The sequence below is a fragment of the Betta splendens genome, chromosome 7 (genome assembly GCF_900634795.4).
Source record: "Betta splendens chromosome 7, fBetSpl5.4, whole genome shotgun sequence".
In the NCBI taxonomy this organism is placed as follows: domain Eukaryota; kingdom Metazoa; phylum Chordata; class Actinopteri; order Anabantiformes; family Osphronemidae; genus Betta; species Betta splendens.
The window spans coordinates 9,689,520-9,716,313 of record NC_040887.2 but is presented as its reverse complement, the minus strand read 5'-3'; the positions used below and the strand labels follow the sequence as shown (position 1 = coordinate 9,716,313).

Below are 26,794 nucleotides of genomic sequence, written 5' to 3'. Positions count from 1 at the left end.
GCCCGTGTATGTTACACTTGAAAATGGATTCACATCAAAGCTAGTGCCTCCAAGTTCATCACAGGAACACAATGAAAACTCAAACCATTACAAATAGCACATGAATTTTGTTTTTAATTAAGAAACACAGAGGGGAGGGGGAGCGACCTTTCAACACTGGCAATGGAACAGTCAGTTCAGTTTGACATGGACAATGTTTCATTTGGTTCAATTTCAAATCATCATCTTTTTCCCAACCTTTCAGGATTTAAACAATAACTTTAAAAAAAATCACCATTACTAAAATTGCACCTTTTATGTTGTAATGGTGTTAAAACAACCCAAAACGTAACATTTGGCAACATTGTGCAGTTTTTAGTATATATGAAAATCCAGTTGAACAAAAGGGGAAGCACACGCACCAGCCTGCTCTTCTTTAGACCTACCAGGAAAAAACGATTGTCTCTTCTGACTCGTCGATGATGACACTATTCTGTTTAGGTGCGTAAATACGAACAATGAACTCGTTGCATTTGGAGCTAAGACATTTTTCATCAACAATAAAACTATTTCATCAGGCAGCTCCACTCAGGTATAAGGTATTAGCCATTAACAGAACCGCATTGGGGTGATTTCAGTCATGTGGGGACAAAAAGTAAGGGCATGTGGGAGGCAATACACAAAAACCAGCAGAAAGGTAATAGCAAAGAACAATGATCGCTCTAAAACAGCAGAATCGAGCCTTGAAATGAAAGTGATGAAAAAAACAACAAACAAAAGGAAATAAATAAACCTGAAGACCAGTCTACTGTAGGTGAAAGGTTAGTGCTCATTAAGAATATGAATACAAATATTCTAAGCTTAAAAAAAAAAAATCAAAAAAAGGATTTGTGAGCCCAAAGTGAGCGCAGCTGTGGTTCTAAGGTGTCGACTAGAGCCAGACGAGCATGCTTTTTAATTCCTCTCTGATCGCACAATTACACAGCAAGAGGCGTTCACTGCAGCTACACAGGAGCAAGTGACTGAGTCTCACTGGGAATGTCCCAGTAAGGGGGTTACCGTGGGACGAGGCGCCTTATATCCACAAGAACCACACCGGAGGCTGATACGGATATCTACCTGACTGGCAGATAGTTCCACACATAGAACAAATGAACGACGCAACATTCTGCTCTTTTGAGATCTACTCAATCATGAAAGGCGGGCGAATGCATCAATCCATGCCAATTAGTCACACAACCAACCTGGAACACCATGCACAAAAACCAGTGTGATGCTAATGTGAACTCCTTCTGCATCTAATTAACCAGGAAAAAAAAACAGAATGTATCTATGCTTGACATTAGCACCAAGGATGTTAATAAAAAAACCAAACAAATACTGTAAAGGCACAAAAGCCACAACAGAGCTGTGAATGACTTGTGTAGGAAAAAACGTGGGTTGGAAGCAGCAGTTTGGTAGCGATTCGCGCGCGTTGGACGACCTGAGTGGACCAAAGCTGACCGCCGGCTCCTCCTCCGAAAGACCGCAAGCATGTGCTGGCGCAAAGTAAGGTTCCTCTACAGAAGTGAAGAAAGAAGGCCTGAACGTCTTCAAGTATTAATAGTCCGGCCAATAAAGAGCCCTGAACACAGTATTAGAACCCAGAACATCTCTGGGGACGTTGAAAAGCAGTTATGGTTAGTTTGTATGTTTCCCCCCACAAATCTTATATTTATATGTATATAAATAAAAACTCAGTGCTGTAAAAATATCTCCAACTCCGTAGGATCTGAGCCATCGTAGACGGCCTAATGTGTTTTACTCTTCTCATGGCTAAACTACTGCATGAAGTACGTAAACTGTGCTGGTTCTCCTGTGTTATTAGTCCTTCATTGAATTCAACACCGAGGAAGAGACTTAATGTCGCTTCAGGTCTCGTGTCTATTTTTGGTTTTGCTGCACACAGACATTTTTTTCCCCCATTGTTTCTGGTTTTGTTTTGTGTTTTTGGCAGCGGCAAAGCACCAGGTTTGCGCCAGGCTCTACGTTTGTAAGTCTGTGCGTGTGTGCGTGTGCGTGTGTGTGTGTGACATCGCTCCGTAGTCTCTCTATGTGTGTGTGCGTGTGTGTTGATGCTCTAGGAGGAGCACGGGTGCACGTTGGTGCCGTGGACCGCGTGGGCCTGCAGGTCGATGGCCCGCGCCGGCTGCTGGCCCGGCCGCGCGTTCATCAGCGTCAGGTTCCTCAGGCAGCCCGTCATTCCCGACACGTACTTCCCCCCGGTCATGGCGCCCATGTTTGGGGCTCCACCTGTCACACGGGGGGCAACATTCTTTAATATTGTTTGGCCATTTGAAAGTACAAGAACTGTACCGCATTGAATAATAAAATAAAAAAATATTATGTTGCAGAATAGTATGTTCATCCAACTAACTGTAGATTAAATAAAAACAATATTAATTATCTGTGTTGTATATGTGTTATTAATTTATAGAATGAAATCACTACATAGTCTCATTCACTTTTCTCAAACCCTCTTGTCTGTTTTACTCACCAAGGTATATGCTGCCTTTGGTGTTCACCATGAGGCTTTTGCCTTTGGACTGTCCGTGCAGCGCAGACCCCCCGTCGACCCGGATATATCCGTCCTTCCCAGTCCTGAGGATCAGAGCAGCCCAGCATGAATAAAGCCATACAACACGCACATACAAAAACATACATAACACCTTACAGTACCGTTGAAAAGGTTCCTGTTTGACACTGGAAACCTTTCAAACAAACTGTACGGCACTTCAGTTTTCTAAGTGACTATAAGTGAGAAGTGATTACACAGAACAATGTGAAGTGTCAACATTTCTACAGCAAGCGAGTGTCGGCTGCGTCTTTATACCTGACCGCTGTGATCTTATGCCATCTCCCATCATTAACAGACCTCTGTGACAAGATGTTTGCTTCGCCGCTGCCCAACTGGTAACTGAATATCAGACGGAGAACACTCATTACTACGTCGTTTCAGGCTACGAATAACACGGCAGACCGTAGCTGTGGACAGAGAGACGGCGCTGAGTCACCTGAACACAAGATGTCCGTTCTGCAAACCCAGGCTGATGAAGTCCTTCCCTCTGCCGTGTTCCCCGGGTTCCTAAAAATACAGGAACGCGTCACACAGAACACCATGACCTGCTTTGTCAAGTGCTATAATAACAAATACATAAATTCAAATGAGTTATATAAATGTTCCCAACAGTATTGGTGTAAATAACAAAGGCATCGTGCACACTGTGCAGCACAAACACAGGTACCGTTTTCTCCAGAATCATCTCAGTATATGTTATGAAACATGACAAAACAGCCGGTACCTTTTTACTAGCATGCACCTTTCGTAAATTGCGAGAGCCAGTGGTCTCCTGAGGGAAATGGAGGGCGAGTTAGACAAGCAACATGCACTCATTTAGTCACGTCAGGTAGAGCTGGTTCACAGGCAGCGTGCCCAGGGAAGCTTTAGTGGCATGAAATGAAAACACAGCACAGCAGTATCATAGTGAAGTATAATAATGCCTATGAAAACTATTCACCCTCACAGATGCTTCACCGTTTATATATTTATACTGACATTCGAAATCAGCTTTGAGCAGCTTGAAAAATGACCCAAAGGGGGCGAATATTTATGCAAATTCCTACTTAATCTTCCATGTTTTTAATTCATTGACGTCACTTTCTGGAAGCCTGATTTCACGTTGACTGGTTTTGTGAGTACAAGGATGAAGAGGGTGAATACTTTTTATAGGTAGTGTAATTAATGTGGACATTCCTGTGAGCAACTCTGCAGTGGCAAAGTTAAGGTGCTGATGAACTGATCAGTGGAATTTGTGAGAATTAGGTTTAAGATTAGAATTAAACGTGAAGGTGAGAGTGTCCCACAGTGTCTTACCACTCCCTGCCAGAGGATCAGGCCCTCAGCCGACCTGGTGTTGATGTCCAGCTCAATTGTCTCTGGTGAGTCATGGGCACTGTACAAGCAACAGAAGATGGATCAGTTCACCCTCGACGTATTAGCTCAACGTGGAACGTGTGATTGTAGAAAAGTAAAGTGCACTCGCCTGCGTGGGAACACGGATTTGGGCAGCGCGATGTATCCGTCGTTCTGGAAATGAGCAGCGTACTGATAGGGGGAATCTACAAACAGCCACAGAGCCATTAGTCACTGCAGGGAAGTGGATACCTCCACTTTGATTGTGCCCTCCGGTGGTGAAAGCACAGAGAACCTCTAGTAAGACAGGGTTGGTTACACAACATGGAGGACACATCCTTCCACCAGGCGTCACGTTGCTCTGTTTGGTGTTTAAAGTTAGACTGGGTAACGTTTAAAATGGTTTGAATGCACTCACGCTGCCGCAGAGTTACATGATCAGGACCCGTGGCCATAATCAGCCAAGGACCAGGACCAAAGCAGCTACTCTATTATTTTATTCTTGCAAACTGAGGTGAGCAGCCTCTTATCAGACCGCTGAGGCGACATCTAATCGTTCCAGACCAGAATACTGTAGGTGAATGACTTTAACATTAGTTACCACTTACGGCGAGAGCATTCAGGCTTCGATTCTTCTCCCTAACATTATACAGTCTAACTTTAAACATGTTTATGACATAACATACAATCATCCATGGTTTCATTATGTGCCCGGATGCAGTTTGTTCACGCTAAACCGATGCGGACCCATAACTAGCAACGCGTTATTTGCCATTCCTCACACTCCTCTCTGGTATCTGCCGAGGCCGGGCTGACCTCACCGACACCACGGCCCCATGCACGAGTTGTTAGTACGTGTGTGGGAGCAGTTATAAGGGCTCTTGTTGCAACAGGAGGCAGTTTTACAGTAGGTCATCACAGACATAGATATAAGACAAAGGGAAGTCCGCATTTGTAGCATTTCCACAATGGAAACGGTGGCAAATATCCCAAAACAGGCAACAGAAAAAAATCAGTTCATCTCCCTCTTAGATGCAGAATTCCCATCTGGCAACGTTCCAAAGGGAAAGAACCTTTGTTTCCAGACAGTTGGGATTGAGTTGGGAAGAGACGCGGGCCGCCCCGAGTTCAGACGGGCCCTTGTTAGTCACGCTCACGTCAGGCATATGGAATATTAGCATACTGTACCATTAGCCTCGCTAGTTTCCACACTCCTCCGGGCCTCTGGGAAACCGGAGCGCTGGCCTGTATGTGCGGGACATAGCCACGAGAGCGCAGGGGTGAGACACACGTCATCGTTTCAGGCCGGGGCTCGCCACAAGGGGGCAGCGCGCCGCCGGGCGCCGCACCAAAGCCGGCGCGCGTCGCGCACTACTCACCCTCCTCGCAGGTGGCGCCGGCGTATCCGGCCGCGCACGCGCACCGGCCGCCAACGCAGCTGCCGCCGTTCCGGCACCGGAGGTCGCCGTGGCACGCGTCCTTGGCCGTCTCGCAGCGCTCGCCTGCGGGGACAGCGACAGGGTCGGAGGGGCGCACGGGGGACGAGCTGGCGGCTCCCAGCGTTCCCACTCACCTTCGAATCCGTCCCTGCACAGGCACTGGTACTCGTACTCGGCCGTCAGCATGCAGCGGGCGCCGTTCAGGCAGGGCCGCCGGTCGCACGGGCTGCTGTCCCTGCACCTGCGGATCAGCCGGCTGTCACTGAAGCTGTAGGACAGATCCACCTTCTTGTTGTTGATGGAAACCTGAGCACACGGGCGGACATGTTAAGCAGCCTTTAGTTTCTCTTTTTCCATATTTCCTATCATTCACGTTCGGATCTCACCTCTCCTATGCAGCCCTTAAACATCTCGCTGACGTTAGCGGGCTTGGGCAGGATCTCCATGTCGGGGACTCCTCCCAGGTACATGGGGGTGTGGATGTTGAGGCCCTGGGCCTTTCCTGGAGACATCCTCCGCTCCACCACGCCCTGGTCCACCTGCAGGTTGCCAGCTCTCTTGTTCCGCTCGGCCACGACTCTGTGCCACTGTCCTAAAGTCACTGGCTCAGGACTGAGAAGGACCGCTTGACCTAACATTCCCATGAGCTTATGTTAGTAGTCTACTGGTTCTTTGCCAACGGCTCACAGTTAATAATACTATAACACACATATAAAACAATGCAACAAATGGAAATCTGCAATATCTACATGAGTAATTGTTTACGTCACCTGTTCCCAGCTCATATCTGAACTCAACATGTCCATCCACCATGGAGATGGCGACAAAGTCCTCCACCTTCACTTTCTTCCCTCCACAAAAGAACATGAGGCCGTCTCTCTCCTGGGGCTTGAATTCCAGCTCAACGCGCAGGTCGTCGTGGATGTTGGTCAGGGGAGGGTAGGCGATGTAGGACTCCTCACCATCAAACTGTGGGGTGGTCACCAATTCCCCTATTTTGGGGGAAAAACAGAGACAAAAAGGAGACTGTGAGGGAAGTTTTATATCATTGAACCTCACGATAAAACTATTTTTCAGCACGTTTACGGGAGGCGAGTGGGATTCTGTCTTACCAGCCATGCACTTGTCTCCGAACTTGCCGAGATGGCAGCGGCAGTCGTAGCCCAGGCCATTGGGGCGATTGATGCAAGTGGCATCTGGTCCGCAGGCCTCTGTGGAAGTTACACAGATACAGTTACATAGAAAAAATATCTCAAATGGAAACTATTTGTGTAAGTTCCCATAATAAAGCGCTCTGACTACCGGTGCAACTGTTTACCTGAGTGGCAGTGGAGGGATGAATGATGCTGGCAGTTGCTGCCAGTGAATCCTTTGAGGCAGCTGCACTTATACAAGCTGCTCTCTGACACCTCACAACTGCCGTTGTTCTGAATAACATGTGACAAGTCATCTTAATGCACAGTATAGAGCAGTTGAACACAGGACAACATATGGTCTGATGGATGACACTGACCTGGCAGGGTTTGTCTTTGCAGGTGGGACAGTTTGTGACCCCAGTAGAGCTACGGTCAAGATCTTTGAAAATGACCTCCTCACCCTGGATGATCAGCTGGCGGATGCAGCCTGCACAGCACCAGTGTTCAGCACCAACAAGTCATCACAAAGGTAAAAACCTTCCTATGAGGGGCATCTTACCAACAAATCCAGTCTTGATGCCGGCGGTTTTGGCAAGAGCTGTGTAGTTGGGGTAGCCGCCCACATGCAGCTCCTCGTTTAGATCCAGACCCTGGAACTTGCCCTGAAAAAAGGAGAGGAGCCCGATCAGCCAGGGCCGATGGCAGCGGTTCCTGGGGTCAGAGTCACACACAGAACCTGTGAGCTGCCGTTGACGGGCTCCCCTCCGTCCACGAGGATGTAGCCCAGGGTGTGGTTGCGATGCAGCTCCACCGTGTGGAACTCTCCCAGCTTGACGGGGTTGGGGTCGCGGATGGCGGCCATGCCGGAGCCCACGTCGAACCTGAAGGAGGGCAAATCAAAATGAAACGCGTGATCGCTTGCTCACAACGCCGGAGCCTCGGGATGAACGGACCTGAACTCCAAGCGGCCGCCCACGAGTCCCAGAGAGATGAAATCGGCCCCCATGCTCTTCCTCTGGCCGTTGTACAGGATCATACCTGCACCAGAAAAACAGCATCAGTGAGCGCAGGTAAAAGCATCCTATAACAGCATCCACCCATGGACAGTGGTCACACAGAAGCAGCATGCTGTGATAGCTTGAAGCTAACCAAACCAGGTTATATAGGAGCATAACGGGCATCAATGGGAACAAATGCAAACAGCCACATTCATACAACCAGTTGAATTCAGGCTTTGTCCACATGCTTAAACTGTATAAAACACAGGATCTCATGAGGAAATGAGCGCATGCCTTCTTCGGCATGTTTGACATCAGTGCATTCCATTAAAAACTAACATGTGGTCAGATAGTGTTTTTGGAATGGGTTGGCAGCTTTTACATGCAGTTTGCAACTTGATTATTGGGACAGTAACAGGAAACCACTGCGGAAAATAGCAGTGACAGAGGTGGTGACGGATGCAGGGAAGAGGAGCAAACGCTCACTCATCGTCTGAGCCTCTCGGGCTCCTCAGCCTCACGGCCGTCTCCCTGCAGCCGTCTGAGTACTGCAGCCTCGACAGGGCCTCGTGAACAGACAGGCAGTCATTTGCACCTGCACTCCCGCCTCCAGGCAAGCCAGTGTCCTGACCGCATTCCTTCAAGGAAGCCACAGAATCCAGGTCGCTACAACACCGTGTTGCCGATGTTGTTATACAGTAAATGTTCCTAATCTCAGCTTCCCAGAAAACAGGCTGTGTTTGCTACCACATCATAGTCATAGACATCAAAGTCTTCAAAAATAGAACTATGTCAACAAGATTCATGTGGATCCACAGTATTCGACCTAAAAAACACCTAATAATAATAAAAATGAAAACATAAAATACCTTTTTGCTCTTAAAATAAAAAAAAACAATTACAAATAAAAAATACATATTTCTAAAATACGGAGCAATGTATCATAAATTGAAATAAATTGTAATGACTGTACAATGTCTTATGTTTCTGTCCCCAAAATCTGTCACGAACTGCAGAATAGTGTAAAAAGCCAACACCAACGTCTGCACTAAAGCCAAGCAACGTCGCGCACGTCTTTCGCAGCTTTTAAATACACTCTGAGCTGGATGCATTAGGTCAAAGTCTGATGCAGCCAAGAAGCAGTTCTGCCAACATCAGGCTGGAGCTCCTGTGGATCTGAAACTCACCGGCGTACAATAGGAGACCTGCCCACCAGTGGTGAGAGGAGGCGGGGGGGGGGGGGGGGGGGGGGGGGGGGGCAGAAGACGCAGCGACATGAGATAATATGACCACAAAAAGCAACACAGCTTCAAGATGTGACGCACAAGCGCACAAATCAGAGTTGCTCACCGTCAACGTTGTCTGGTCTGAAGTTGATCTTGAGGCTGAAGGCCTTGTAGGCGTTTTTGATGGTGGGCAGGGTGAGGTAGGAGACGGGCTCCTGGGCAAAGTATGGCATCACTCTCTCTGAGGACACAGTTAAAACTCACAGTTAAAAACCGCCCGCTCAGCTGTTAACGTCTGCTACTGCAGCGCTCGCCACCTGAACTAACCATGAACTTGAAGCGTGGTAAAGGCTTCCACCTTGCCCTGTTTATTGGAGGCGGTGCAGACGTACGTCCCAGAATCCTCCGGGGCGACGCGGGGAACCGTCAGGACGTTAACGTCCTGGAAACACTTGGGGGGAAGCTCTCCGTCGAGCTGCATGCAGGAACAAACGCAGCTGTGACAGTCAGCAGCTATCAACAGAATGGGACTGGCCTGGACGCTTCTGTTCCTTACCTTGGACCACTTGATCTCAGGTGCAGGGTACCCCGAAGCCACACAGGGCAAAACCGCATCAGAGCCAACTGTCACCTCTTTCGTTTCAGGGAGTGCAGCGATTTGAGGAAGAGCTGTGGAAGCACAGGAATTAACTCAAGAATGCCTGGAATAAATCTCAGAAGGAAAGAATGGTACAAATGTATATTCTAGAAAAAACAGATTAGGTTTTGCAGGTCAAAGGTCAAAAGACGTTGGTATTTGTATGGCAAAGACTAAGGAGTTTCCTCAGATTTCACAAAATTATAATGTCATGTTCACATAACATCTGTCTGAAAGTCTGAAACATTGGGAGGGAATTTCATTTAGTCCATTTGTCTTTTTCTGCCTTGCTTCAGGCCTTGTTTCACTCACACTGCACGTGCAGGACCACCTGGGACTGCACCGAGCCCACGTCGTTGGTGGCGGTGCAGCGGTACTGCCCGGCGTCGGCCTCCGTCACCTGCTGGATCCTCAGCATGCCGCCCTTCACCGCCACGTGCGCCGGCAGGGCCCCGCCCACTTTGCTCCACCTGACCGTGGGCTCCGGGTCCCCGATGGCCTGGCACTCGAACTCCACCGAGGTCCCGATCATCACCGTCTGCACCGACGTGCGCACGTTGATCATCACCTTGGGCAGCGCTGCGGGGACGAAGAGGAAAGGTCGGGCTTCAAATCAACGCATCCGATTGGTCGGCGTGTCTGACGGACGACGCAGACCTTGGATGGTGAGCCTGGCCGTGTCCTGAGCCTGACCGTACACGCTGCTCGCTCGGCAGATGTAAACGCCTTCGTTGCTTTGCTCAAGGTTCTCGATCCTATGGGGAAACATTCAAACAAGCCCTGGTTGAGTCCTAGTGCCGGCACCTCACCACCAGACTGCGCCTGGACGCTTGACTCGCCTGAGCACCCCGTCCTTGATGTGGCTGTTCGATGGCAGGGCGCCTCCTTCCTTCAGCCACTCGACTTTGGTCTCGACACCGCCTGCAGCTGAGCAGGTGAACTCCACAGCACTGCCCAGGGCCTTGACCTCCACTTGGGGGGACACACGCACGGCCAGAGGCGCTACGCAGGGGAACAGATACACAGATGAACGGACCAACACACACAAGCAGCCTTCCAGTCTGTGCTTTTATATGATCAACCTCACTCACATCTGACTGTGACTTTAATCACCACTTCGCTGTGGCCCACGCTGTTGCTGGCCACGCACTTGTAGCTGCCGGCGTCCTGCGCGGTGGCCAGGTTGATCTGCAGGTCGCCCTCGCTGACCTGAGCCCTCGGCGGCAGGTTCCCGTCCACCTTGGACCAAATGTAGGTCAAAGGGGACGTGCCGTGAGCCAGGCACTGCAGCCGGATGACCTCGCCCACGCGCACGGCGACGTCGTTGGCCAGAGCGGTGGCGTAAGGAGGAGCTAGAGGTCAGCGGGAAACACGGCGTGTTTACTTTGTGTTCTAGTTATATGACATGGGACACATTTCCAACTTGAAGTTAAAATAATGAAGTAAACATGCGGACAACGATAACTCACTCTCTACATCGAGCACGATGGTGACCTCGCTGGTGCCCATAGTGTTGGTGGCACTGCAGATGTACTCTCCAGAGTCCTGGCGCCCAACGCTGGGCAGCACCAGACTGTTGTTCACCACCGTGTGTCTCCAAGGCAACGGAGAGCGCAGCTTGGACCAGGAGATCTTTGGAGGTGGGAAACCTACGGGTAAAAGCTCATTTTCAGCTCAGACTCATCTGAAAAGTAGGAAACCTGAGTAAATGAAAAGTATTTGTTTGAACTAGATCCACGGCTGGTCATTACCGTGGGCTTCACAGCGCAGCGTTGGGGTCTCTCCCTCCACCACGATCATCTGTGGCACCGGAACAGAGGCTCTAGGTGCTGATGGCGCCTGAAAGCTTCCCTCAACCGTGACCTCCACCTTGGTCTCTGTAGTGCCCTCGTTGTTGCGAGCTATGCACACATAGATGCCGCTGTCCTCTGGACGTGCCACCAGAATCTGCACAGGAAGGGAATCAATTGATTTCATATAATAAAAGGGCCACTTAAGATTTTCTATGCCTGTTGTTATTATGAGTTGTAACGGTGCCTGCATGACGGCGTTGGACTCCGTGGGCACTGGGCTGCTCAGCATGGTCCTGCGGTTCGCGTCCAGCCTGTGCCACGACACCGACGGCCGCGGTTCTCCTGACGCCTGGCATTCCAGGTTAATGGGTTCACCCACCCTGACCCGCACAGGTCCAACGGGGACGACGGCAGCAACAGGAGACTCTAAAACCACAGAGAGGAAACGCTTTTCTCCATTGCTGTGCACACAACTAGCCACTAGAGGGCAGCATTTGCCTAGACTTTTGTTGAATGGGAGCTCATGGTTGAATCTGAAGGATTCTGCCTCAGATTCAAGCTCTAGGGTCACAACTCAACATGATACATAACGTTCATATGGGGTTAGCGTTGGGCACGGCTTCCTCACTCTGAAGTTGAGGGAGACCTTACCTTTGACAATCAAAGACACGATGGTGTGGGTGATGCCGTAGAGGTTGCTGGCCACACAGCGGTAGGTGCCGTGATTGACAGGGCGGACGTGGTTGATGGTGATAACGGAACTGTCCGAGCTGACTTGAACATTTTCTGCAGAACACAGAACAAAGAGGCCGCTACATACTGTGGTTCAGCAGACATCCATAACCTTTCACTTTGTTAAAGCTCATCTAGAAACTAAAAAGAAAAACATTCATATTAATTCATTGATTTAAACTGAACATATACCCTTTGTGTCATAAAACCCTACCAGGCATTACTAATATCATCAAAAACCGCCAAATTATTTAAATTAAACATTAAATGCAATAACAGAGGAGCACTTCATGGGTGGTTTGCAATAGTAACTGCCTGTAAATAACGCCTGCATAACATCAGTAGTCATCAGGCAGTTATTCCTCAGAGGTGCTCTGTGGTTGTTACGGTACCTGGCAGCGGCTGGTTATTGGCCAGTTTCCACTCCAGCCTGACGGGAGGCGCGCCGCTGTACACTCTGCACCTGAAACTGGCCGACTCGCCCACTCGCACCGCTGCGCTGTGGGGCTCGATGCCGATGATGGGACTCTGAGGGCCTGAGGGAGATCAGCGGTTTGGACAGATCGGGTATGAATAATACAGCAACGCGGTCTCACTTCATTAGGCCGACGAGGCTGCTGAGGTCCAGGAGTGAATGAATGAATGAATGAATGGCTGTGAGATCATGGGACAGTAGTGGGGAAAACTTATTCTGAGGTCACACTGGAAAGTTGGCTCATCAAAGGAGGGAGTGTTGGTCTGAGGAGAACATGCCGCCATGTTATGCTCGGACCAAATTTATTTAATTTCCTCAGTGTGAAGTCAACTTGGATCGAATCCTTCATCTTTAAAGTAGAATTCATTGGGGTTAAACAGGACCTTTAGCGTCGACAGACTTACGAGACAAAGGCGACGTGACAGACACAGACACAGACGCCTGCAGGGCTGCGTTGCCGTCGGCGACCTGCACGCGGCAGATATACTCCCCTGCGTCCTCTGGGCCGGCAGACAGAATGCGCAGCTGGCTGCCGACAACCTGCACGCGGGGGACGAGGCGTTAACACTCACACCCGCAGCACGTGCGATAGGACGCACGACGCACGTCTCTGCATCGCTACCTGGTGGTTGGACGACAGGCTTCCGCCCGCTCTCGACCAGGTGACGCGAGGAGGAGGATTCCCGGGGGCGAAGCAGTTGAGCTCCAGGTCCTCGCCCTCCTGGACATCGGCCACAGAAGGCTGGATGGTGACCACTGACGAGCTGGAGTCTCCTGCACGAGGAAAAACACATCATCACTTCAAGGTCCTGATAAAGAAACGCTACCAAACCGTAAAAGCGTAATATTAGTCATTGAATATTTAGATATGGGGAGATATTATATCATATGTTGCTTTTTTACACACTCACTGCTGTCTGTGATTAAACAAATCACCTTTGAGGACAGTGACTTTGATGGGAGCACTGTTTGAGCCAATGCTGTTGCTGCCGACACACATGTAAGTGCCAGAGTCCGACAACCGGAGGTCGGGGATGAAAAGAGTGCCGATGTCGGTGCGGTCCATTCGGGCCTGGACAGGACACATTAGGAGGTTAGAGCAGATTAAACACGAGTTCACCATCTGTCTACCACAAACAGCACGGGTCACTATATGACAACATGTACAGCACACGAATCAAACAATGCAGTGGAGACAGAGTGCGTCACTTACCGGCCCCGTGTTTGAAACACAAACGTGACACTGCGTTACGACAGCTCTACTGTAGCTACCAGCGACACAGAAGCACTACAGCGGAGGTCGTGAAGACAAGACAAGCGCTGCTGCTGCGACTGATCAGTCACAATTAGGTGAACTACGCTAGAATCTTTATTGCAATGAATTGATGATTACATGAATCAATGAAAATATTAGGAGAGTTAGAATCGACTGTTTGTGACGCCGTGATTTGAACCAGAGGTTACTCAGTATGAGTTTAAGGTCCACAACCAACCATTAGCCTCTGCCCTGAAAAACAAGATATCCACCATCAAATGAAAGCAAGTACCAATAAAGCAACACCAGGGTTTAAAAACTCTCATGACTTTGGGGCTCCTGATTGATCAACAGCTGGTTTGTTTGTGCACTGCTCCACGTGGGAGCTTTTGTAGAAAAGTTTGGAAAGACCTCAGGGGAGAGGAGAATGGGGGGAGGGGGGGTGTCGGGTGAGGGATTACTGTATCCGGGGGGCGTTGGGACATCCACGGACAAAGCTGCTTAGCTCCGGCCCGTTCAACCGTGAGGGAGGCTAAACGGAGCAGTGGCTGAGGCCGAGCCCGGCTCAGTGTGCGTCTGAACCCATTGACGGGCTTTCAAAGCAACCCGTTCGCCAGAGCACACACAAGAGCCCGGCTCCCCCTGGGAAAGGCTGACACAACGCAGCGGCCCCCCGAGGCGGAACTAAACGGGCCCCGGAGCCCTCCAGACCAGACGGGCACAAAGCCCCCCGAGGCGGGGGGGGCAGAATACGCCTCAAATACCGCACCTAATGTGCTCTGAGTCCTGTTAATACACTCCATGAAACCAGGAGGGTCAAGTGGGCGCTGAGACCCCAAACACGCCAAGAATGGGATGATGTGGGCAGTCCAAAGCCGGGACCGGTTGGGTTTAATGGGCCGGCGTTCGGCACCGGCTCTGGAGGCGCCGAAGTCCGACATGAGACGCGCGTCGACGACACATATGAGCATGCACTTAGTGGACGGCGTGCAAGGACAGGGTCAGTAGCAGACACTGGATATTAACTGTGAGACAGGACGGACAGACAGCGGACAGATGGACAGACCTGCAGCTCCTCAATACGTCTCTGTAACACATCGACACTGTTGCTTTTAAACTGATGGAAACCGTGAGAGGGAATGGCCTGAGCAAACGTAACAGGATGGGTTTAAAAACAAAAAAAGGTGGGGGAGGGGGAGAAGACAAACAGAAGGGAGGGGGAAATAAAGGTAAATGGTCAAAGTAGTCAGAGAAACTGACAGTATGCAGAAACACCATCGGCACCGGAGGTCCAAAGCACTCAACCCGTGTTAAAGCTGCCACTCAGGCGGCCGCAGGGCAGCGGGTCTTACCCGCGAAGGGATCTGCCCACCGTTCTTCAGCCAGGTGAGCGTGGGCATGGGGGACCCCGATGCCCGGCAGTACAGCCGCAAGGTTTCCCCTTCGTGGGCTTGGACGTGCTGGGGACTGACTTGGACCTGGGGCACGGTTCCTAGTCCGCTCGGATTAGACCCTGATGGGAAGAAAAAAAAAAAACACATCAGTAACACAAGACCAGGGCGACAGGACACACAACGTGAGCCTCAGCGTACTTTGCACAAAGAGGGAGACCCTCGCCGTGTGCTCGCCGTGAGTGTTCAGGGCCTTGCAGGCGTACTCCCCCTCATCGGCCGGGTCCACTGCCCCGAAGGACAGCGCGCCACCTCGCACCACGGCTCTGGGGCTCATCCCGCTTCCTGGACCGCCTGCAACAAGCACAGTTACCACTGCGGAGTGGACTGAACCCTCGCACTGGCGCAAAAATCACCCCAGATGAGGGGTTGAGCTCAAGATGAGGATGTGGGTTTTAAGGCGGTCGTACCGATCCACTCGATGGCGGGAGGGGGGTTCCCAGAGCCCGTGCAGCGGAACTCGGCCCGCTGACCCTGGTGGACGGTCAGCACCGAAGGCGTGACGGTAGCCAGAGGCTGTTCCCCCTCTGCCGCTACGGAAGGAGACACAAGGTGACGTCTATACCCACTGCCTGGACGTGTGTACATGCACTGCGTGAGTGGTGGGAATGTTGAATATAGTGAACTGGCCGCACTGGGAGGGTGCGGGACGGCCTCCGCCGGGTCCCCCACCCTCACCCTCGGGAGTCTACACGCTCAGCGCTCACAGAGCAGATGGGATGTGGCAGACCGGCCTGGGCACGGCCTCCGGGCACACAGCTGCCTCCACCCGCTCGGCCGGCCTCCATACCTCGTGTTCAATCGATCACCGTGTGATCCCGGGGCGAACGAGCCAAAGAGAGGCCTCTTTCAGCGGAGAGGGAGGAGCGCGAGGCTTTCTGAGCGCCGTGGAAACCAGAAGGCCCAGGCAGTGACTCAGTGACCTTAGTGATAAAAATACCCCAGCGCAGAGAAACCTCACGTGGGACTTGGAGAGGAAGTCTCTACTACAGTAAATGTTAAAACATTCAACTGTGGAACAGGATTTGCAGGGATTTTAGGTAAAATTGCATTATTAACTACTCTGGGACAAATAAAACCTACTTAGTGGCTTCAGTGTCTAACTATTCAGGACAACACAACGACCGGCAGATTATTCTGTGCCGGCAGGGACACACATCTGTGCCTGCAGACGACTCGTGTTGCAGATCACATTTACTTTAGAGAACATTTCCAGCTGCCTTTCTGGACAGAAACGAGGCGTCTCCCGTCACTGGTCGGCCGCTGGCACGGAGCTGCGATATAATGAGGGCGCCATGAGATGTATTAAGCACAGTATGATGTTTGAAGACCAGATAACAACATGTTTCCTGAGGAGGAAAGGAAAGAGCAGGGAGCAGAGAGAAGGCAGAAGACAGAACACCTCCTGTAGTTGAATGTGGAGACTCTGACCCTTTACAGTTACATCTAGAAGAGACTTTTGGTCGTTTTACTTGGACTTTTTAGAAGTCATAAAATATCCACTTTCATGGGTTGCCGGAGAGAACAGCCCATTAACTGAAATAACAATGCAAGTAATGAACACAATTCTACAATATCCCAGTTTGTGTTGTGCTGTGAAGTGCATTTTAAAAGTAGACAGTGTTTTTTCGAGTGGAAGTGGACTCAACATTCACAAGGAGCTGACCAGAAGAATGAGCATGCACATATTCCTGCTGTGATGGACCCCAATGAACCCAAAGAGCTGAAAAGGAGCCAGTAATGCCCATGTACAATTATATAAGCCTTTATGACATTTAAAAAAACAAATATTTGTAAAACTAAGTAAAGGTGACTGCGTATGAACAGCGGAGCCGTTTAAGGTCGTCGAAAGCTTGGTTAATTGTACATGGGCGCTATCAGGCCATCAGTATATCCATGCTGCAGAAAATGGGTGCGAGCGTGACAGAGAGAGGAGGGTCCAGGGCCGTTGTGGGAGGCCGGCAGAGAGGAAATCATGCCCATGAGGACTTACGCTTTCTGTGTCCTTCAAACATTTCATAGGCTGTGTAAAACATCTGAGTCTGTGAGGCCTCTGGAGATGAGGGAGGGGGAGGGAGGAGGGAAGGGAGTGGACAAGTACACTGACAGGTCAGTTCTCCAGGGCATCAGCTGTTTACCTCCCACACCCCTGGAGAAACCATCACAGCTAAACATGCTGAACCACCTTCATTTCACCTGGAACCAACTTCACATTAGGCTCAGACACATTTTTATTTTACCTAAATTTGTTGATTGTCGTATTTAGTTTAACAATGTATTTTGTCAGTTGGTGCCATTTAATTCAGTCACATGCATTTACTGTTCATACTTACGTGCGGAAATGCAGCAACCCATGAACAGGGCGGTGAAAATGAGCATGTAGTTTAACACATTTAATTGTTATTCCACACTCAACACAAGTCAAGATCAACAAAATACAACAGAGCTCCTCTAAAATGCATTTTAGACAGTAAACAGGAAAAGCTACAACGCATACAATGACAGGGTCGACTATGAGAACTGTGCAGCAGCAGAGGAGGAGATGAGGTAATGAAGAGCTACACGAGTCATGCAGGTTAGTAGAAAGAAGACGTTAAAACACTAGGTTTGTGTCAGATGTTAAAAAGCTGACATACAGCTTGTGGTGTTCCTGAAGTAACCAAAGAGATATAGATCAGGAATTTAAAAATCAATTTCAAATTTGGTCATTATTTTAATCAGCTTTTTCTTTTTCACAATTTTTTCACAGTTAAGATAAATACACAATGTGATGATTGGATGCCTTTCAAACAGGAGCATTAAAAGAATCCTTGTAGAGGAACCTTAGGATGTATTTGCAGTGTGTGACAAACAAATTTAAAAATGCAGGTACTGTATGTTTAATATAGATCAAAGGGATAAAACCCTTTTAAAATTTGACCTGTGAGCTGTAATGTGCTTAGATATATATATAAATTTTTTTCTTATAAAAACAACTGAAATCATTTTCAAGTAAATGTAAACATAAGATAAGATACACTGTAATAGCATTCATATGTGATTACATTTCACTGTATCATAGTTCAATCAATCAAAACAGAAAATGTGCTAACAGCATTTAAAATGATGTAAATAAAAAAGACAAACGTGTGACAAGTAACTGACAAAAAACAGGTTGAACTTTTAAATGCAGGTTCAATATCACAATAGTACAACATTTAGGTAACTGTATGGCTGAAGGCGCTGTTTATTCATTGGCTTTCATCATCAGAACAAACATCATTTAGACGAATACTGTAATATGCTCAATAACATACAGACACAATGCAACAATCAGGAGCAGTCGGCTTCTTCCCACTCCTATTTTTCCAGATTCACTGAAGTCCTCTTTGAATGTCACTTAGCACCCGTCATGGCACCCCCCCCCCGCCTTGTCATTACACACTGCAGCTCAGGTAGGGAGGACACCGCAGGAGCCCAGGGTTAAAGACAGAACCCTGCACCTCGCTCTAACAACAGCAACCAGCGCCTCTACCAGTGACTGAGAAGCAACCAAACCACCACCAGATTAATTAAACCCCGGTGAAATAGAAAATAATCTGTGCTGGCAAAAGCATGACCCACAAATCACTGATTGAATTAGCCACAGTCTAGAAGGATGTTTCAGATTTGTGCCTGTCTATAAGTTATTGTAAATGTAAAACTGGATTTTTGACCCTATTGGAGCGATTCTGAAGCTTATAATTAAGCTAAAACCAGACCCACAAGCTGTATTTCATCATCTAAAGCCCAGAACATCCACTGATCACACACATATTAGACAGCGAATTAAACACAAGCAGTGAAAGAACTGGCAGTGTGATGTTAACAGGACTCAACGCCAGCGGGCACAAGCATGACGGGTTAGAGCGGCGGTCTTATTTTGCTGAATGTTTACAATGCATGATGAGCTACTGTATGCAGCCAAGCTGAGAAGCATGCACCATTCCAAGCCGAGCAGTAGGACTAGGGTTTGGGGGGTTTGGGGGGTGGGGGGGTACTATGGTAGGCAGAGGGCCGATAGGCAACGGAAGGGCGGTGCCGGGGATCACAAACCTGGCACGTAGAGGTTGGCCTCCTTCTCGTCCATGTCAAACATGTTGGAGCCCGTGCAAACATAAAGGCCCCCATCCTCAGGTTGGACGTTCTGGATTGTCAAGATGCCATTGAAGTCCATGGCCCGGTTGGGTAGTTTCCTATTACCTCTCCGAGTCCACACCAGGGTGTAGGCTGGTGACTGCAACGGACGGAGGAACGCAAGGACACAAAAGTCACAAGCTGCATGAAATCAAGAGTTTTTCATAATCATCACAGAATTTTCTTAAATTCCACCTTTTTCTCCATTTGCAGTCTTTAAACTATGCTAAGCTAACAAGCTAATGACTACCTAATAGGAGGAGCCCTGTATTACCTTGCTCTTTGCAGTGCAGATAAAGCTGACAGTAGACCCCACTCTGACAGTCTGGGCCTTTGGCTCCTCGACGGTCACTTCAATAGCTCTGGATGGCACTAGTAAGACGCAGACAAATAGCTTAGTACTGCATATCCCAATGCCCAAAGTCTATGCAGTGGACTCGAATAAACGACATGAGAGGAATTTGCTAATAGAAGAGTTATACGCACTTGTGACAACAATTTCAGCATGACTCCTGTTGGAGCTGTGTTGGTCTCGGCAAGTACAGATGTAAACACCGGCATCGCTCAGCTGGACCCCGGGGAAGTACAGCTCTGCTCCTGTGCACGCACATTAGCAACAGGCGTCAGATCTGCTCACAGGCCGGCCCAAAAGGAAAACATTTGGAACCTGCAGACACACAGGTCACAACCAAAGCAGGCACCTTGATTGCGTCTCTCAGCGCTGCTAGAAATGGGCCGTCTGTCCTCTCTAGACCAGAAGAAGTGATGCGGAGGGTAGCTGGACACCTCGCAGCTCAGAGTCACGGGGCCACCCTGAGACACCTTGATCTTTGGCGGGTTGACCTTCACCACCAGAGAGCCTGCATCTGCAAAATGCAAAAAGGTCCAAACGTCACCAAACAGGTCACCACGACTTCTGAAGAACAAGCACTTATTTCCTTTATGTGAAAACACTTGTCATTGCTAGATAAAGAATACTATTCATTCAGATTTTAACTAACCCTCACCAGTATATGGATGACACTTCTCTCTCTCCTGTGGGTTGCCAACATATCCAGGAGCACAGCTGAGGATGGAAAAAAAAACACTTCAGACATATGAACTGGTTCAAACTATTTTAGAAATTGTTCTGGTAACCGTGACCTGAAGTCACATCTAGAAAACGTGCTGCTACTGTTTGTTACCGTTCACAGTATTGTCCAGTGTAGCCAGGCTGGCAGGCAGTGCACTGGTAGCCTCCATTTCCAAGGCTCTCACAGGTGGGAGAGAACCTGGTACAAGTTAGAAAACACAAACAAGTAACTTAATTTTGCTTTGGAAACATGATGTTATCGTTATGTTGTAGCTGTTGAGCTGCAATCAGGGGCCATGTTGTGCAGACTATATGAGCTGGTCTTGAGCTACACGGAGGTGGAATGTGAAGTCTTGGCGTCTGTGCCAGCACTCACTGGTTGTCAGGGTCAGTGTGAGGGCAGGCGCAGGGCTGACAGTCCTCGGGCGTGCCAACCGTGGGGTCACCGAAGAAGCCTGGCGCACACTGATCACAGAGCTCACCCTGGGTGTTATGCAGACAGCTCTGACGGGAGAAGCATATCATGTTTAAATATCAGACCCATGTAGGCGTACATGTATGCAAGACAACTACTGTACTGTATAATCTAGCTACAACAAGATTAGTCATTTTCATACCGTGCAGGTGCCAGTCTCAGGGTGGCAGGAGTCGGAATGGCCGTTGCACTCACAGAGTTCACAGTGACCCAGGTATAAACCTCCTCCAGTGCGGGTATATCCAGGTGCACAGTCCTAAAAAGGAGGCATTGTGTGATACACATGAAGGAGCATTTTACTCAGACAAAAAGCAATAAAAAAAAAAAAAAAAAAGGTGAACGCCCACCTGGCAGGAGAGTCCCTGGTATCCGGGTGGGCAGCGGCACTGCTCCACCTCCAGGGCCTGTGCCAAGCCACTGTAGTTGGGCACAGCGACTTCCATGCTGATGTCAGAGATACTGGAGGATCGCATCTCACTGGCGTAAGATGCTCGGATAAGGACGTCATCCAGATCAGCCAGAACCATCATCAGGTGCTCCCGGGTGGCGGGCATTCCATCAGGACGCCGCCAGTATTCCTGTGAAAAACAAAAAAACAAGCTTTACTCTGGGAAGCATATCGCTTCCTGGCACCATGAGTCCAATGTGTTACTATGAGACACTCACCTCCCTGAAGACAATCTCAAACTGATTGCTTTCTCTGCTGCCTTGCTGCTGCCTCTGCCATGGCAGCCGAGCTACCAAAGTGATGTCGTTACCCTGCAAGAACCCCACGGCCCAGTGAGACAAAACCATGTGCGCGGAATAACTGAAGAAAACAGTCAGTGCATACTCACAATGATCTGCACATCAGGATCCTCAATCAGGGTTCCCCTTGGACCCGCCACATACGAGATGGTGTATTTGAGTTTGCCACCGTAGGAACCCACCTGAAAGTGAGGCAACAATAAGAAGCTTTAGATGTTTGACCGGGGGGTTAAACAGAAAAACCTGCATTTCAAGCTGGAGTTAGTCTGTCTAGTACATCTTGAAGCTTCTAGCTGAGACCGTCAACAACCACATGGCAATGAAACATTGAGGGGCTACTGTAGGTTGTTGTAAGAAGATCGTTGTTGTCCATTACAGTGACAACTCCTTTAGTAGTGACCCACATGAGTAAATGCAGACGCGAAAGGCTGCAGCTCTGGTGGTCATACACAGAAAAGCCCAGGGGTGCAAGGTGTATGGGGAGACTATGGAGGACTTGTGGCTGGCTTCAAGAATGTTGTAAATGCAGGTTAAGTCAGGTAATTACAGCGGGTTGTGTGTCAGCGTGTGTCCACCAGGGGGAGGAGGCTTTCTGTCACTGCCTGGGGTTTTGATGGAACATAACCACTGCACATTTGAGACAAACCTACTGTACAGTAGTTTCTGTACCAAAGGTTTAGGATGCTGAAAGGTGCTGTAATGTGGTGGATGGATGCCTGGATTACCTACTGCAGCAGGGTGTTGAAGTACATTGATTAGGACAAGTATTAAAAAAAAAGCATCTTCATCTTAATTTTGTGACCCTAAACCTCATAGAAGTAGATTGTCTGGTCTGTGGTCTGTGGCACAGGATGTGTGTGGTTTAAAAAAAAAAAAAAAAGAGACTTTTAGTTTATATGGTGCTGAATTGGTACAAGCCCTTTCCCCTGTTTTTATTACAGTGGACAGAGGAAATGCTGGGATGAAGTCATGGGGCACAGGGAGTGTGGATAGGTGGGGCACTAGAGAAAACATGGAGTGAGGACTGAAAAACGTTGACAGTACTGATGGAACGCTACTTGAGGTTTTGTAAAGGCTGATGGGTAACGTTTGAGGAGGAGACACCGCCATGCGTTGTCACGGTTACCTTGTTCCTCTTGAACTGCACTGGGAGCTGCCAGTAGAGCAGATCATCGTGATGCAAGCTGAAACCTTTGTAGACCAGAGCATACTGAGAAGCAAAGAAGGAAGGAGAGGCAGAGAGAAGTGGAAGACAGCGAAAGGAGCAGTGAGCGGCGAGACAAGGAAGCAGGTCAGCATGTCAGGGAGCAAGGGCGACACAGCTACAGTAGTCGTTCCAGCACGAACGCTTTCAAAAATTCACTGACAGTTTGACAACGCCATAGAAATCGCCCCGTTCTTTCTGACAACTACAACCACAGCTTCCATTGTGTGCAATGAAGAAATGACAGCAAAAGATGGGCCTGTTTTAAAAGGAGTCAACATCATAATAAGACAGCCACTGGTGAGACAATGAGTGGGAGATCTTTTCTTAACACACAGCCCATAAAATGATGTGAATTTTTAACCAGAACATAAACACACTACAGACACACTGAGGACATGACTTTTCTTTGTGTAGGAGGAGGACAAAAAGTCAGATTAAGATGTCCTGAGTCTGTTGACCCAACACAGAGTCAGGCCCCTATGAGTCAACTCACAGACTCCTCTGATTGTTTATTGGTTCTCGTTTTAATTTTGCTGGATTGTCAAAACATATAGTGAAACGGTATCGCCGTTATATTAGTCTATTGGCTGAAGCATGACTTAAATCAACAGATCCAAATGTTTGCAGTTAATACTTCAACAGCGTGGCAGCAACACTAAAGTTTTCCATAGATATTTAAATATGATTTTCAAATGTTTGTTTAAAATTATATTTTTCAGGTTAAAAATGTGTTTTCAAATTGTGAAATTTTAGGTGTTTCAAATTTTCTGTTTTCACTCCCAAAAAGAAAGATGTCACCAAAAAGGTAGGCTCATAACTGACTGAGTGTACCTGCGGATGAGGAGCGTGACCTGGGGAGTATGGTTGGGGTCTGGTAGGTCTAACTGAAGAGGGGTTACCAGATGGAGGAGAAGGGGGGCTCAGGCTATTCAAAGACCATCGAGAGGTTGAAGAGGAGGAAGGGGAAGTTGGGATGCGAAAGGAAGAAAAAGAGGAGGATGATTTAGAGGAGGAGGTGGGAAGGTGCGGAGGGGAACCCGTTCGTCCGTTAGAGAGGAGAGCCCAGACCTCATCGTCCAACTGTCTGACATCACGCTGCAGAGGCAAAAAGTCCGGCACCATGGAAACAGTCAAAATGATGGAGACACTAGTCCCTGTACATACATCTATGAAGGTGGACAGTGTAGTTCATGCTCTGATCCTTTGATGTTGGATATACAGTATGTGGTATGTTAGTCAGGCAGTCACTAGGTAATGTACGTGAACAAAAACCTGTTAGCATGCACTTCAGATGCCTCCTTGCTGTCAATAAAGACAACATTTAGATTTGAAACAGGTCTGCAGTTGTACTGTGTGTAGTTGTCACACCATTAAACACTTTTTTAGTTTACACATGCAAAAGGTCACAAATAAACATGACACCAAACTTGTGCCGAGTTATCCTCCGACTAACCAAGCTGAACGTGCACATCATAGTGTACCTGGCTAGCTATTTGAGATGTGTGGGAGTCTTTACAATCAGAGGCCATTAGTTTCCGAATGGAAGCATCCTTCCTTAGCTGCTCCTCAGGCAAATATGCATCACTCTATTACCACGGATAAAAGCAGCTCTTTGATCACGTTCCTAATCACTGAGCTCAGGGTATTTGGGAGTTTTAGGGCAGAGTTACTGAAGCAGAGCTAACCTGTGTGAAACTCCTCAATGATCAATCCATTTAAATAGGCCATGTGCAATTGGGTGTAGTAGGTGGTTTGATCAGCTTCAAACATCATGCCTCTTATACAGTAATGTGTCATTTCAATCAAACATCAAGAAATCCATTATAAAACAAGTTAAGAATGGGATCAAGTATCATGCCAGACAGCACAAAAGTCATCAGATTCTAAACTGCTAAACTGCATTCACAACATGACAGTCACTGACGTTACTCTACCTGTTGTGCTCGTTTCGCACGAGTAAATAAAGGAGCTTTCTAAAGAAATTGACAGAACGAAACAGCAAAGGTCTGCATCACAAAGAACTCTTAATGACGCACAATATTTTGCCCTGCAACAAAACAACACACAGCAATAGACAAAGAGGTTGCACACAGAAGGTAAGATCTGCATAAAAAGGAAATAGCAGCAAAATAGAAAAAGCAGCAGTAAGAGTGGTCTACGTGTTTCTGATGGAGTCAGTCCATTATGAAGCATCAAGGAATTCCTGTTTCTGCTTTGGTCCACTGACTCAGCCATTGTCCTGTGTGTGCTATTTGACACTGACCTTGTCTCCCTGGTAAACCCCTGGAAGCTGCCAGTAGTTCGGCTCCTGTCCCAGGTAGTCAAAGTTGCTGTAGGACAGCTGAGTGCCTTCAGTGGAAACCTCCACAGAGAATCCAGTGGAGATGCGGTTGGTGCGCTGGCGGTTCACCAGAGCAAAACCCTGGAAGTTCCCTGGAGAGAAGACTGAGGACACCTGCAGATGCACGAGAGCATGTAGCTCCAGTAAAAAGTAAAGTAGTGGACTAGTACCAACTGGATGAACATTATTAGACACTATTATATTGAGTAAATAAACTAATGCATCTTATGAGCTTGCCACAAGCACACTTCAAGGTCCTACCCGGTCTCTGTAGTAGGTAGAGCTGGAGCACTGCTGAGTGACCCCCATACAGAAACAAGACAAGCAGCCGTCTTTGTTTTGCTGGCTCAGATGGAAGGTTCCAGGCTTACAGCTGGAGCAAGACTGACCTTCAACATTCATCTGTGAAACAATATCAGAGGAAAAAATGATGAGGAAAAACAAATGTTTCATGCCAGAACAAACAAAATGTAAAAACAGCCAGAGGTGGAAATAAGAAAAAGTGCTCGTGAGATCACCTTGCAGCGGCACACACCACCACTGCAGCTTTCGCTGCCGCTTGGATCACATCTATAGCAGTTACCTGGGTACCAACGGTGCACATAATTATCACCCAGATTAAAGAAATAAAGTAAACTTCACAACTTTTATTAAACTGGAAATGCAAAACTAAACAAAGCTCAAAATAACCAATGTACCATTGACTTCATTGCTGACTTTGCATCTCTGTCCGAGCCGTGGGTTTCCAGTGTATCCTGGGGCACACCTGAAACAAAATGAGACAATGTGTCTGAATAGGTTTTTCCAGTCAAGGAGGACACAATTGATAATACAAAGAACAATGAGACAGGAAGCTGGGGAGACTGAAAACGTGATGAATAATGTCCTTGGGAAGTCTCGTTTCCAAGACAAGTCTCAGCGATGGAAAAAAAAATGATTCATACCAACAAGTACAGACTATTCTTTCATTCATCCGGTAAATACAACGTTTATGTTCAAACTGGTTTGATATTATTCACACGTCCCAAAACTTATCAACAACATGTACAGTAACAATTTTCTGAGAAAAAAAACAAGATAATGAAACAGTGATTGAAGTGGAGACAATTGAAAAACAGCTACATCTAAAACAGATGAACAGAACATCTCCTTTCCTACGAGATGACAGAGCTACGCTCTGTTGTAGTGAGGGGAACACCTGACATTCAGTCAGTCTAGAGATTTAAACAAAAGATAAAAATAAACAGACAGTAATAGAAACATTACTACCCAGTCATCAGGGATAATATTGACAGGACAGACCAGACTCCCAAGAAGAACAGAACTATGTAAATTTGTTTATTGTTTGCAGACAGATACTTTTAAACGCTCAGGCAGAATCAAATGTCTTGCTTGCTTAAGTACTGTAATGTCTACGGAGCCTTTGTTTTAGATTGTGTTCTTGTTTTGGAGTTCTCTGCAGTTCTATCTTTGGGAGTGGGAGTTATTCTTTCCTTAGGTGTCATTTAAGCAAAATAACTGTGTTTTTGAGGATCATCATGTACAGTAAATGCTTATCCTCATTTGTGCATCTGAACCACACTACACACACACACCGCTACTTTTAACTGGCCTGGTCAGATTGTTTATGCAGCTGAGGAGTTCTAGGAGGCTTTGGATTGTGAAGTGATGGATCCAATCAAAAGTTGCTGTTTAATCTCTCCTTTAACTTGCTTTGGCTTTGT

General features: G+C 48.0%; 1 protein-coding gene across 12 annotated transcripts in view; it reads right to left on the bottom strand.

Annotated features, from left to right (window-relative positions):
* Positions 1 to 87: 87 nt before the first annotated feature.
* Positions 88 to 26,794, bottom strand: part of hspg2 (heparan sulfate proteoglycan 2) — a 60,304-nt gene continuing 33,597 nt past the window's right edge. For 3 of the 12 annotated variants that reach the window (XM_029157270.3, XM_029157272.3, XM_029157274.3), the window contains 57 exons: positions 25,769 to 25,836; positions 25,589 to 25,653; positions 25,332 to 25,472; positions 24,993 to 25,184; positions 24,664 to 24,702; positions 23,561 to 23,824; positions 22,649 to 22,732; positions 21,612 to 21,704; positions 21,442 to 21,534; positions 21,123 to 21,353; positions 20,918 to 21,031; positions 20,677 to 20,804; positions 20,413 to 20,499; positions 20,236 to 20,294; positions 19,930 to 20,094; positions 19,715 to 19,825; positions 19,503 to 19,600; positions 19,148 to 19,328; positions 17,067 to 17,126; positions 15,484 to 15,606; positions 15,215 to 15,367; positions 14,975 to 15,135; positions 14,689 to 14,766; positions 13,304 to 13,439; positions 12,990 to 13,141; positions 12,772 to 12,907; positions 12,285 to 12,428; positions 11,812 to 11,946; positions 11,405 to 11,586; positions 11,119 to 11,314; positions 10,837 to 11,016; positions 10,459 to 10,719; positions 10,207 to 10,369; positions 10,025 to 10,122; positions 9,680 to 9,946; positions 9,287 to 9,399; positions 9,058 to 9,205; positions 8,855 to 8,971; positions 8,692 to 8,709; positions 7,460 to 7,544; positions 7,243 to 7,387; positions 7,066 to 7,168; positions 6,884 to 6,993; positions 6,689 to 6,797; positions 6,483 to 6,581; positions 6,141 to 6,362; positions 5,757 to 6,001; positions 5,505 to 5,676; positions 5,311 to 5,433; positions 5,120 to 5,176; positions 4,062 to 4,137; positions 3,893 to 3,971; positions 3,321 to 3,368; positions 3,033 to 3,103; positions 2,852 to 2,935; positions 2,516 to 2,619; positions 88 to 2,271 (listed from right to left, as the gene is read on the bottom strand). In XM_029157270.3, coding sequence (XP_029013103.1) covers positions 2,099 to 2,271; positions 2,516 to 2,619; positions 2,852 to 2,935; positions 3,033 to 3,103; positions 3,321 to 3,368; positions 3,893 to 3,971; positions 4,062 to 4,137; positions 5,120 to 5,176; positions 5,311 to 5,433; positions 5,505 to 5,676; positions 5,757 to 6,001; positions 6,141 to 6,362; positions 6,483 to 6,581; positions 6,689 to 6,797; positions 6,884 to 6,993; positions 7,066 to 7,168; positions 7,243 to 7,387; positions 7,460 to 7,544; positions 8,692 to 8,709; positions 8,855 to 8,971; positions 9,058 to 9,205; positions 9,287 to 9,399; positions 9,680 to 9,946; positions 10,025 to 10,122; positions 10,207 to 10,369; positions 10,459 to 10,719; positions 10,837 to 11,016; positions 11,119 to 11,314; positions 11,405 to 11,586; positions 11,812 to 11,946; positions 12,285 to 12,428; positions 12,772 to 12,907; positions 12,990 to 13,141; positions 13,304 to 13,439; positions 14,689 to 14,766; positions 14,975 to 15,135; positions 15,215 to 15,367; positions 15,484 to 15,606; positions 17,067 to 17,126; positions 19,148 to 19,328; positions 19,503 to 19,600; positions 19,715 to 19,825; positions 19,930 to 20,094; positions 20,236 to 20,294; positions 20,413 to 20,499; positions 20,677 to 20,804; positions 20,918 to 21,031; positions 21,123 to 21,353; positions 21,442 to 21,534; positions 21,612 to 21,704; positions 22,649 to 22,732; positions 23,561 to 23,824; positions 24,664 to 24,702; positions 24,993 to 25,184; positions 25,332 to 25,472; positions 25,589 to 25,653; positions 25,769 to 25,836 — 7,339 coding nt within the window. In that variant the 3' untranslated portion in view covers positions 88 to 2,098. The remainder of the gene's footprint in view (positions 2,272 to 2,515; positions 2,620 to 2,851; positions 2,936 to 3,032; positions 3,104 to 3,320; positions 3,369 to 3,892; positions 3,972 to 4,061; positions 4,138 to 5,119; positions 5,177 to 5,310; positions 5,434 to 5,504; positions 5,677 to 5,756; positions 6,002 to 6,140; positions 6,363 to 6,482; positions 6,582 to 6,688; positions 6,798 to 6,883; positions 6,994 to 7,065; positions 7,169 to 7,242; positions 7,388 to 7,459; positions 7,545 to 8,691; positions 8,710 to 8,854; positions 8,972 to 9,057; positions 9,206 to 9,286; positions 9,400 to 9,679; positions 9,947 to 10,024; positions 10,123 to 10,206; positions 10,370 to 10,458; positions 10,720 to 10,836; positions 11,017 to 11,118; positions 11,315 to 11,404; positions 11,587 to 11,811; positions 11,947 to 12,284; positions 12,429 to 12,771; positions 12,908 to 12,989; positions 13,142 to 13,303; positions 13,440 to 14,688; positions 14,767 to 14,974; positions 15,136 to 15,214; positions 15,368 to 15,483; positions 15,607 to 17,066; positions 17,127 to 19,147; positions 19,329 to 19,502; positions 19,601 to 19,714; positions 19,826 to 19,929; positions 20,095 to 20,235; positions 20,295 to 20,412; positions 20,500 to 20,676; positions 20,805 to 20,917; positions 21,032 to 21,122; positions 21,354 to 21,441; positions 21,535 to 21,611; positions 21,705 to 22,648; positions 22,733 to 23,560; positions 23,825 to 24,663; positions 24,703 to 24,992; positions 25,185 to 25,331; positions 25,473 to 25,588; positions 25,654 to 25,768; positions 25,837 to 26,794) is intronic. The other 9 variants (XM_029157275.3, XM_029157273.3, XM_029157271.3 and 6 more) reach the window with 9 other exon arrangements.